Source organism: Melospiza georgiana, chromosome 23 (assembly GCF_028018845.1).
Source record: "Melospiza georgiana isolate bMelGeo1 chromosome 23, bMelGeo1.pri, whole genome shotgun sequence".
In the NCBI taxonomy this organism is placed as follows: Eukaryota; Metazoa; Chordata; class Aves; order Passeriformes; family Passerellidae; genus Melospiza; species Melospiza georgiana.
In genome coordinates this window covers 8546611-8557132 of record NC_080452.1, presented here as the reverse complement: position 1 = coordinate 8557132, position 10522 = coordinate 8546611, and the positions used below count along the sequence as shown (strand labels likewise).

The window sequence follows — 10522 nt, the reverse complement described above, 5'->3', positions numbered from 1 at the left end:
TGAATTTAACAGGATCACAAAGGCTGACTTGGCTCCAAAGCAGATATTCCCAGTGATTTGATTTTTATGGAATTCCTCCTCTCCTCCTCAAACTAAGAGCAGGTTTTTCCACGAATACTGACTGAATACTCCATCAAATACAGCTGAATATTCCACATTTACTCAAAGTTTACTGCTGGGGGTCCTGAGCAGAGCCCACAGGTTGATTTCCAGTGTGCTTTGATTCCAAAATCCTGCCCAGGACACTTTTCACCCCTCCTTTGCCCCATGGCATGGCCAGGATTGGTCCCGGGGAAAACCTCACCCAGGTTTTTAATTAAACTCAGCTCAGGCAGGATTGGTACAAACTGTAAATTATTGAAATTGAGAGTGAGATGCTGGGAGAGTTTCATATAATCCTGAAGGGAACAAAAAAGAGAAGGAAAAGCCCCTCCAGCCCAGATACACCCAGTGCACTGGGAACTTCTGGAACACTCAGGAGGAAAATGCAGAACAATGGGAGAAGCAGCACTGCTGCCCACTGGGAATTCCAGCTGGAATTCCAAATATCTGGGAGAAGGTTTGGCTTGGATTTACAGCTCCCACCAGGAGATTTCCCCCTGCATGAGCAGGGTGGGAGGAACCACAGGATGCTCCAGGTTATCCAGGAAGCCAAACCCACCAAAACCAGAGATTGTCCAGCAAAATGACCACGACCCTTTCCCCTCTTGCCCGAGCCAGGCCAGGCTGAGCTGGTCCCTCAAGGTCAGCCATGGAATCCTCTGGCAGAGGAGGGAGAGGGCTGTGAGAGCAGGGGGTGCCCCGTGCCAGCCACCCGGCACCCCTCGGGATAAACACACCCCAGAGCTTCCAGGATTTTCCATCAGGGAAATTTGGGCTCCTCCCGCCCACCGAGGAGTTGTCACTCGGTTTGAAATTAAAAAGGGGAGCAAAAGGGGCTGCTGAAAGGAGCTGGAGAGAGCAGGGGAAGGAGGTGACACCTGAGAGCCCTGGGTCACCCAAGCCTGTCCAGCCCCTGCCACCGGCGCCGCTTTGTTCCATATTTAGTTCCTGACAACTGTGCCTGGGGCAGGAACTCCCAGCTCTGTTTTCCCTCCTCCCTCGGCTCCCAGAGCTCTCAGAAATTGCTCTTTCTCTCTCCCAGTGGCCACAGCTCGGTGCCAGTGTCCTGGGGAAGATGGCAGAGAAGCAGGAGGAGCCCAGCAATGCCCAGAACGGGGAGCCCGACAATGCCGAGGAGGGCGAGGGGAAGAAGAAGAAGAAGGTGAAGAGGGAGGACCTGCCACCCTTTGAGATTGTCACAGGGTAAGAGACTGGGATTTAAATATGGAATTGGGGGAGTTCAGTGAGCTCTGTTTCAGCTTTTAGGTCGGCCAACACAAGCAGCATCTTCTGCAGCGCGTTTCGGAGGAATCTGAAATGGTTTGGATTTGTTGTGGGATTTTGGTCTAAGTTTTGCTGACTTTTAGAGGAAGGGCTCCCACCAGGCAGGCAGAAAAGTGCACTTGTTTTATAGAACAGCTCTGTTTCTGCAGTGCTGGTTCCCCCCCAGCCCCACTGACAGGATGGGGATGGAGGTGCTGGCTTTGATGAGAGCTCAGTATTGATTTCTTGCTGTGATCAATGGCTCTTGTCTGAGAGTTTCTCCACCTGTGGATCAGGAAAAACACCCCTGCTATGGCTGATTGGCTTGATGGGCCTGAGGGACAGATTTTTCAAGAGACCTAAAGGTTCGCATTTTCAAGAGCTCCACAGCCACAGCTGGAACCTGACTTTCATAAAGAAACCAAAAAGCCCAACCAGCAGAAAAGCTCCCAAACAAGAGGCAGTTTTGAAGGCAGCAGGGCAGCAGGGAGCCTGGCCTTTGGAAAAGCAGGATATCCCAGGGCTCTGGTGGAAGCTGAACTCAGCCATAATTGACAGCTGCAAGTAGGAAAAGCCCTGGGTGTCTGTCCCTGGAGGAGCAGCAGGATGAATCCTTCTCCCCTCATACTTCCCTCATCACCAAAGAAGTGTCCCAGCAAATAAACCAAATCCAGGATTTCTTCCAGCTCCTTAAAACTAAAAATTAAACTTAAAGCTTAAAACTCAGGCCTCCAAAATATCCCCTGGAATCCTTCTGGGCTGTGCCACGGGCCCTGCAGGTGAAATTTGGCTGCTTGTTCCAACCAGGATGAGTGAGGCAGGACAGCAGCCCTGCCACAAAATTGGGTTCCATTCCTGCTCAGGAGAGGAAAAATCTCCATTCTCTTCTCAAAATGTGAAAAAAATCCCTTCTTGGGGCAGTCTCTGTCACACATAATCACAGAAATAAATGATTAGCAGTGGCTTTTAAGGAAAGAACATCCCTCTGCTAGGAATGGAGCTAAATTGTGAATATAAACCACTGGGCCAACTTCTGAACACTTAAGACATGTCCTAAAATGAATTTGAATGAGGAAATGGGGTTTTCTAGCCTTGGAGCACTCAGCCTGCAGTTGGAAATGCTGAGGGACTGAGCAGGATGTCCAAACTTCCCTGCTAAACCCAAGACTCTGGGCTAACCATGGCTGGAAAAGTCCCTCAGCACCATCCTGCAGTTAAATCTTTTATTGGAATGCCATGGATGTTCCAGGATTTGACAGGATTTTCCACCCTGCAAAGGGGACAGTGAGGAAATGAAACAAAAATCCTAAAGGAGCCCCAAAGATGTCGAGAAACCCCAGGGAATTTTTTAGTTTCATTTTAAGGAGGACACCAGGAGATCAGGCCAGGCTTTGCCCTGGGATCACCACCAGGGTTTTTGCAGTGATTTACAAATTCCCAGCCAATCCAGGCAGTCATGGGAGTGATGAGGAAACACAAGGGCAGCCAGGGAAGAAGCACTTAAACCCAATTAAATTGCATTTCAGCTTTAGCCCTTGGATTAGGGGCATCTCAGGACTCCCAGCCAAGTTCTCTCTGCTGCCCACAGCTCCAGGAGGAGTCTGGTTCCAGGAATCCCTGGGAAGCCAATTACTCTCTTTAAGAATATTATCCCTTTTATTTTTTGGCTGAACACAGCCTGTAATCCCAATCTGGGAGCATTTCCTGCCACGTTTATTTCCACTTTCCCCAGGTGCAAATGAAGCTTCTTGTAGGAATAATTCCTTGTTACTCTTTTAGATAATCCCCATTTTTATTTCTTTATTAGATGTTTTCTTCTCTCCTGTGTGACAGTGCCAGGGTCACACTGGGTAGCTGCTCTTTCCTCCAGCCCACCTGATTTCAGCAACTTCAACCCCAGATTGAAGATTCTGGCCTCAAAATTCAATTTTTTTTTTTGGTCTCAATATGTTCTATCACTTTGCCACCCAGGGAAAACTGATAAATTAGGTTGGAGCATTTAGAAATCCCTAAAAAAATATCATTTAATGATGCTTTTCAGTGGTGGTTTCCATTTTGACCTTTCCTCTCCTCAGTTGAGCTGTGCCACCCCAGCCTGGTGTCAGAGCAGGGGTTTATATTGAGAATATTGGGGAATTCAGAGTTTGTGAACAGTTTTTAAATTATTTCCATAAACATTTTCACTCTCCAGCAGGCTGGAGTCAGGTGGGGATCAGCCTCTTCTCCCAGACAACAGGATGAGGGGAAATGGCCTCAGATTGTGCCAGGGGAGGACATCAGGGGGAATTTCTTCATGGCAAGAGTTGCCAGGCACTGGAATAGACTCTGAGTGTTGTTTCTATTCCTTCTTGGAACGTTATTAATTGAACTAATGCAGATTCCAAAGTGCTGGGAGCAGAATGGAAGTGAACATCCCAGCTAAGCCCAGGCACACGCCGAGATAAGCGAGAAAATCCATCAGGAAGGGCTGGCTAAATGCAGCTCCCAGTCAATCCAGCCTGAGTCAATCCATCTGGAGCAGGTTGCTGCTGCTTCAGCTGTTCCATGAAAAGCAGAGCCAACCTCGTCACTGCTGTGACCCCTTTGCTGTCAGGGAGTTAAGTCAGGGATGAAATTCCCTGTGCCTCTGATGTATTTAAAAACCTGATGTTATTGGGAAATCACTCGTTGCAGGCATCGCTCTGGAATGGGTGTCTCATGTCTGCCCTTCAAAAAATCATCAAATAAAGAATCCTCAGCCAAAGAAGCACTCATTGTCCAGGATGCCAAGCAGGAAATGTGCTATTCTTGGGAGCACATGGATTATTTTCCTACTTTTCCATCCCTTTCCCTTCCCACCTCCAGAGCCATCCCATGAGATGTTCCACCACCAGGTGATCTCAGAGTCACAGAAGGGGAGATGTGGACAATAACTTAAAAGAGTAGGTGAAGTTTATCAGTAGGAACTCCAGCAGGAAATCCACATTTCAACAGCAAAGTTGGATTTGATCCTGGATATTTTCTAACCTAAACCTTGGAACACAGAGAAATCAGAGGCAATGCAGTGATTTGGGTCATGGGTAGAGGAGACCCAAAAGTGTGACCCTCACCTAAATCTGCCTCTGAGCCTCCTCTCTCAGCCTAAACCTTGGAACACAGAAATCAGGGGTGATGTAGAGATTTGCCCATGGGTTTTGGGTCATGGGTAGAGGAGACCCAAAAGCGTTACCCTCACCTAAATCTGAGCCTCCTCTCTGCTCTCTCCTCTCCTCACCAAGGGAACATCTCCCAGCCTATACCTTGGAACACAGAAATCAGGGGTGATGCAGTGATTTGCCCATGAGATTTGGGTGATGGGTAGAGGTGACCCAAAAGTGTGACCCTCACCTAAATCTGCCTCTGAGCCTCCTCTCTGCTCTCCTCACCTAAATCTGCCTCTGAGCTTGCTCTCTGCTCTCCTCTCCCAGGGAACATCTCCCAGCCTAAACCTCGGATCACAGAGAATCAGAGGTGATGCAGTGATTTGCCCACGGGTAGAGGTGACCCAGAAGTGTGACCCTCATCTAAATCTGAACCTCCTCTCTGCTTTCTTCTCCCAGGGAACGTCTCCCAGCCATCTTCTTCAAATTCCAGTTCAGGAACGTGGAGTACAGCTCGGGCAGGAACAAAACCTTCCTGTGCTACGTGGTGGAGACGCAGGGCAAGGAGCCGGTGACCAGCCGGGGCTACCTGGAGGACGAGCACGCGGCCGCCCATGCCGAGATGGCTTTCTTCAACACCATCCTGCCCACGTGCCAGCCCGGTGCCCGCCACGACGTCACCTGGTACGTGTCCTCCAGCCCCTGCGTCACCTGTGCCCAGAGGATCTGCGAGGCCCTGCGCAAGAACAAGGGGCTGCGCCTCACCATCATGGTGGGCAGGCTCTTCATGTGGGAGGAGCCCGAGATGCAGGCGGCCCTCAGGAGCATGAAGGAGGCCGGCTGCAAGCTGAGGATCATGAAGCCTCAAGACTTTGAGTATGTCTGGAAGAACTTTGTGGAGCAGGAGGAAGGGGAGGAGGCCAAGTCCTTTGTGCCCTGGGAGGATATTCAGGAGAATTTTCAGTACTACGAGGAGAAGCTGGCGGAGATTTTGCACTGAGGCTCAGGTGAGTGAGGGGGTCACTCATTAACTCTGCTCTCTTTAATTTGGGGTCCAGTTTCTCTTATTGTCAGCTGAATATTGCTAACATTCCCAGGCAGTGGGATTGCCCCTCCAGGGGTTCCCCCACAGCACATTCCCAAGGGATTTAGTGCTTCTCTGTCTTCTCCTTCGGGAATAAAGAATAAAAAGGTTCCAGGGCCACCCGAACACCCCCCTGTTCCCCACAGGGATGATGTTCAGGACAAAAGGGAGAGGATGGAGACTGAAAGGGATTTTACTCACACCCCAAAGTCTAGAAAACACCAATAAAGGAAATCCCAGTGGTTGCAGAATTCCCTTCTCCATGGGGTACTGAAGAGTCACCTCTGAGTCTCTGGGATGTCTCTTTTCCCTCCCCAGGGTCAGAAAGGATCCATGAAGAGATGTGACAGACCTGGACACCTGGGACAGTCCTGCTTCCCAAAGCTTTGATTCCAGCAGGATGGAGAACCAGCCTGTGGGAGACAAGGCCCTGTGGGACTCCAAACACACACACACAACACAGACCTCTGGTGTTTGGGATTTTTTGGGTGTTTTTTGTTCCTCCCCCTCCCTGCCCCAACCAAACCCGTTCTGTGGTGAAAGGGATGGCAGTGATCCACAGGCAGGCTGTGGGATCACATTCTGGGAATATTTCATGGGAAGAGACCTTAGAACAAAGCTGCTGGTTAGATAAATACATTAGAAAGAGGAAAAGAAATTGATTTAAAGGTGAAAAAGAAGTTTTCTCCCTCTGTTCTCCTCTATAGTCAGAGCTGTGATTTAATTCAGGGCCAACAGCTCTCTTCCAAATCATGATGGAGCCCAAGCACTGGATATCAAACAATGTCATTTGGGATATAAACCTGGGAAAAGCAGAGTGAAATAAAATGGGAAGCCACTGCAAAAGCCAAAACACTGTTTATTCCTTCTTCTCTACTTGCAAGAAGTCCTAAATTGAACCTGACAAGTCTGAGTTCAAGGACATCCCAGGACAGCCATACAGGGAATATTTTGTAGCTGAGAAGGGAGAACTAAATGCCAAAAAAATTTCCAGAGTACACACAAGTGCTGGAGAGCAGGATCATTTTCCATGTACAACAAAGCTCACGGGGATGCCATGAGTAAGGAACCAGAACAAAAACCCAGACACAAATAAGGGGAAAGACTGAATCCATGAGCAGCCTCCATGCCTGTTCTGGATCAGCTCATTGCTCCAAATTCCTCTCTGTTGTTTTCCCCAGCTACAGCAATTCCCCACCAAACTGGTTTACAAAATATGGGCAAGGAACAAGGAGAGTAAGGATAAAGACAAACAGAACTGAGTAACCCAGTCCCTCCCCAAGGAATCCAATCAAGAACCCTGTCATGCTACAAAATTCCCAACTCTTATGTCCCATTTTTTCTATTTCTTTAACACACCTGGCACTTTTCTGGGCATGCAGAGCAACACAAGTCCAAAAGATTTGTTATTGTGGGAGGATTTAAAAACCAAACACAAAGGGAAGGTCTGTGGCAGTTCCTCACTTCTGGAACAAACTAACTCTGCCAAATCAGGAGTTTTCCATGGATCTCAGAAGCAGGGGTGGTATTGATTTGTTTTTGTTTTGAGTGACAAACACCAACCTCTGTGTAACACCTGGACTACAAATGCACCAAACAAAGAAATGTGAAAACCCCACCTTAAACCCCATCCTGTGAGATTTTAGAGCACATCAGCCTGTTTGGATCCTCACCAAACAGAGCTCTGCAGACTATAAATTATAGAGCTGTATAAAACACACCCACCAGGTGTATTTACCCCCCTCCAGCATTCCCTGCACCCCCAGCCTGTCCCCAAAGAGCCACAGGTATCAATCCAACAGCAGGGCAGCGTTTATTTCACATCACACCATGATCCTGAGTGAGCACCACCTCAGCAAACCCAATTTGTGGCAGGAAGGGAGAAATGAAACCGTTCCACGTGTGAGGACAGGTGGGTGACCCCCGTGCCAGGCAGGGCACGGCAAACAGAACAAAGCAGAGGTGCCAGCCCCAACAGAAACCCCGAGTGCCCAAGGGCAGCGGCTCTGTTTCAGTGCGTGGAGCCCCAGTGACACCTGGTGGCTGCAGGGACACACCGGGAGCTCCCCCGGGCTTTGCACAGCGCCGCTGCCTCCTGCTAATTAACAGCCCAAATGAACTTCTCTGGAGCTTGCTGCTGCTGGAAGGCCCTGTCACTGTCACACGAGTCAGTGACACCCAAATGCAGAACGTGCTCCACACACAGGTCCCCCCTTGTCCGTTCAGAGGTTCTGCTCCCAAAACTGGGGGAAATGGGGGATCTTGGGCTGCTCTGCTCACAGGGTGTACACTGTGATCTTGATGTCAGTGTTCTCAAACACCTCCTCAAGGATGGCTGACACCTTTTCCCACTGCAGGCCGTCGAGTCCACATCCAATCCTGGAAGACAAAGCACCAAAAAAGCTGTGGGGCCTTGTGCTGTGCCCAACCAGCAGCTGCAGTTTGGGGTGGCCCTGCCACAGCTCCCCATAAACCCACAGAATGTGGGGAGAACAAGGAAACAAATGCACAGGGAAATGGAAATTAGATTTGCCCAGTTGAACAGAGGAGTTGGATAGAGGTGGATGCTTGAATTCTTATTTCAGAGCAGGGGATCATCCCTCAGACATCCTTCTAGAAATGAAACTCCCAACAGTGGTATCAGCTGCTGAGCCCCTCACCTGGGCATGGAGATGTCGGTGACTCCGTTGTTCAGGCAGTGAGCTCTCATGGCTTCCAAACTCTTCTGCATGCTCTCATAGGTGGGCTTGTGAGAAACCTTCTGCTTTGTAATCTACAGAAAAACAGAAAAGCTCAGCTGTGCCTTGGGCATCATCCCTGCAAATCTCTGTCTGTTATAAATACAAAACACACATTCCCTGATATCCCAAAACTCCACGCCCAGACTTGCCTCTGTGGAAAGACCTGAGCAAAGAACATTTCACATCTTAAAACACTCTAATTTAGCAGCCAGCTCTGTCCATGAGCGGTGAAATGCAGATGCACACAACAGCTTGGCTGCTCCTCACAGACAATGCTTAAGGACACACCTCTTATTGAGAGGAACATTCCAGCGCTCGATGGGAGCCAACAAGACAGAGAATATTTATTTACAAGGGCCTAGAGTGACAGGACAACAGGAATGGCTACACATTGCCAGAGGGCTGGGTTAGATGGGATATTGGGAAAGAATTGTTCCCTGTGAGGGTGGTGAAGCCCTGGCACAGGCTGCCCAGAGCAGTTGTGGCTGTCTCATCCCTGGAGGTGTCCATGGCCAGGCTGGACGGGATAGGGGAAGGTGGGATAGGGGAAGGTGTCCCTGCCCAGGATGAGCTTTAAGGTCCCTTCCCACCCCACCATTCTGTGATTCCCTGATTCCATGAACACAACCAAACCCCCCCTAGCTATTAATGTGACAGTTTAGCTCCAGGGAGGTGCCCCAGTGCCACCCCAGCCCTTACCAGGTAGTAAATGTAGCGGTCATCCCTCTGCAGAACCGCCACCTCCCCCGTCTTCTTCTCTAAAGCACAAAAACCAAGGAGTTTTTACAACAGCCACACTCCATAGACCCACACAGCTCCAACACCCGCCCTGCTGGAAATCAGGAGCTCCTTCAGGCACCACTCACTTTGATCCAGGAGCTCCTGGACGCCTCCAAACTTCTTCTTGAAGAGCACGGCGATGCCGGCGCCCATGCGGCAATCCTCGCTGATGCAGTGAGCCAGGGCGTCCGTGCTCGGGCACGAGAACAGGTCCCCCTTGACACACCTGATCTGCAGGGCAGGGCAACAACACCTCCTCAGAGGGCACACAGGGCTCTGGTGGCCAGGGAATGGGCAGCAAGAGGGGCAGGGTTTGAGTTTGCTGTGTAGGGTGTAAGCGTTTGAGCTGGCACGGGCTACAAACCCGAGGGAGGGAATTACAAACCCCATGTGTGGAATTACAAACTCCACAGACAGAACTACAAACCAAATTCACAGCATTACAACCTCAATCCAGAGACTAACAAACCCAATATAGAGAATTACAAACCAAATACAGAGAATTGCAATGCCACTACAGAGAATTGCAAACCCACTACAGAGAATTACACACCCCGTACACAGAATTACAAACCCACTACACCTCCTCAACAAGATCATTTATGAGCATCATGTGCCAGCTCAGCAGGTAATCTTACAAAATCAAAGCTTAAAAGGGTAATTATGTGACAGGGAGCACAGCTGGATTAGTGAAACCCCTCCAGCAGCACCGAGGTGCTCAGGCAGGCAGGTGAGCTCTGTGCTGCTGCACAGCACCTGCCCCACTGACATTACACACAAAAAGCACACAGATTTCAGCACTGGCAGCTCTCAGAAGCTGCAGGATGCAGCCAGTGCCGTGCTGTCAGGGCTGTAATGAGAGGAAAGCCTCTTTGCACAGACAATAATATCCCATGTAACCCATTTCCTACGCACTCTCTCCTGATCCTTAGACAAGTGGGTGGCCATGGTAACGTGGGGTATGGAGAAGGCTCCTGCGGCTGGAAAGATGAGAGAAAAACAATTATTAGGAACCTCAAACTAGGCAGTAAGAGTGTGTTAGAGGGGGCGAGACTAAGCCTGATCTGTGACAGTGGGACGTCTATGGCAGATGCCGGTCCCCCTGCGCCTACAGCTCCGGCCCGGGAGGAGGCCCCAGCCCTGGGTCACCGCACAATGAGCACCCCCAGGCTGCCGCCCTCCTTCTCATCACCCTCATCACCATCATCACCCTCCTCCTCCTTCCCCTCCCACCCCTCAGCGCCACTCGGCCGCCGCACCCGCGGGGCGCACAGCGATCAACCGGGCCGGGCCCACGGCCTGCGCCACGCCGAGCCTGCCCAGCGCCGCCCACATCGCTCCGGCCGAGCCGCAAGGGCGGCCCCGCCTCACGGCCACAGCGCCCCGCCTCAGCCGGCACGGCGGCTCCGCCTCAGGGGGACATTGGCGGTACC

General features: G+C 50.5%; 2 protein-coding genes across 2 annotated transcripts; one reads left to right on the top strand and one right to left on the bottom strand.

Annotated features, from left to right (window-relative positions):
- The first annotated feature begins 1168 nt into the window (after window positions 1-1168).
- On the top strand, window positions 1169-6421 carry APOBEC2 (apolipoprotein B mRNA editing enzyme catalytic subunit 2). The gene is made up of 3 exons (XM_058039662.1): window positions 1169-1305; window positions 4944-5491; window positions 5887-6421. The coding sequence occupies exons 1-2, from the start codon at window positions 1178-1180 to the stop codon at window positions 5482-5484; spliced, it is 669 nt and encodes a 222-aa protein (XP_057895645.1). The 5' UTR covers window positions 1169-1177; the 3' UTR covers window positions 5485-5491; window positions 5887-6421.
- On the bottom strand, window positions 6408-10436 carry OARD1 (O-acyl-ADP-ribose deacylase 1). The gene is made up of 6 exons (XM_058039663.1): window positions 10349-10436; window positions 10005-10069; window positions 9176-9320; window positions 9009-9067; window positions 8229-8341; window positions 6408-7947 (listed from the first exon to the last, which is right to left on the bottom strand). The coding sequence occupies exons 1-6, from the start codon at window positions 10422-10424 to the stop codon at window positions 7845-7847; spliced, it is 561 nt and encodes a 186-aa protein (XP_057895646.1). The 5' UTR covers window positions 10425-10436; the 3' UTR covers window positions 6408-7844.
- Between the last annotated feature and the right edge of the window lie 86 nt (window positions 10437-10522).

What these genes read in the sequence shown, in the direction of transcription:
- APOBEC2 (XM_058039662.1), top strand. Translation starts at nt 1,178, where the DNA reads ATGGCAGAGAAGCAGGAGGAGCCCAGCAATGCCCAGAACGGGGAGCCC. An exon ending in CCCTTTGAGATTGTCACAGG is followed by an intron (nt 1,306 to 4,943) that starts GTAAGAGACTGG and finishes TTCTTCTCCCAG; the next exon opens with GGAACGTCTCCCAGCCATCT.
- OARD1 (XM_058039663.1), bottom strand. Translation starts at nt 10,424, where the DNA reads ATGTGGGCGGCGCTGGGCAGGCTCGGCGTGGCGCAGGCCGTGGGCCCG. An exon ending in TGTCTAAGGATCAGGAGAGA is followed by an intron (nt 9,321 to 10,004) that starts GTGCGTAGGAAA and finishes CCTGCCCTGCAG; the next exon opens with ATCAGGTGTGTCAAGGGGGA. An exon ending in ACCGACATCTCCATGCCCAG is followed by an intron (nt 7,948 to 8,228) that starts GTGAGGGGCTCA and finishes TTTGTCTTCCAG; the next exon opens with GATTGGATGTGGACTCGACG.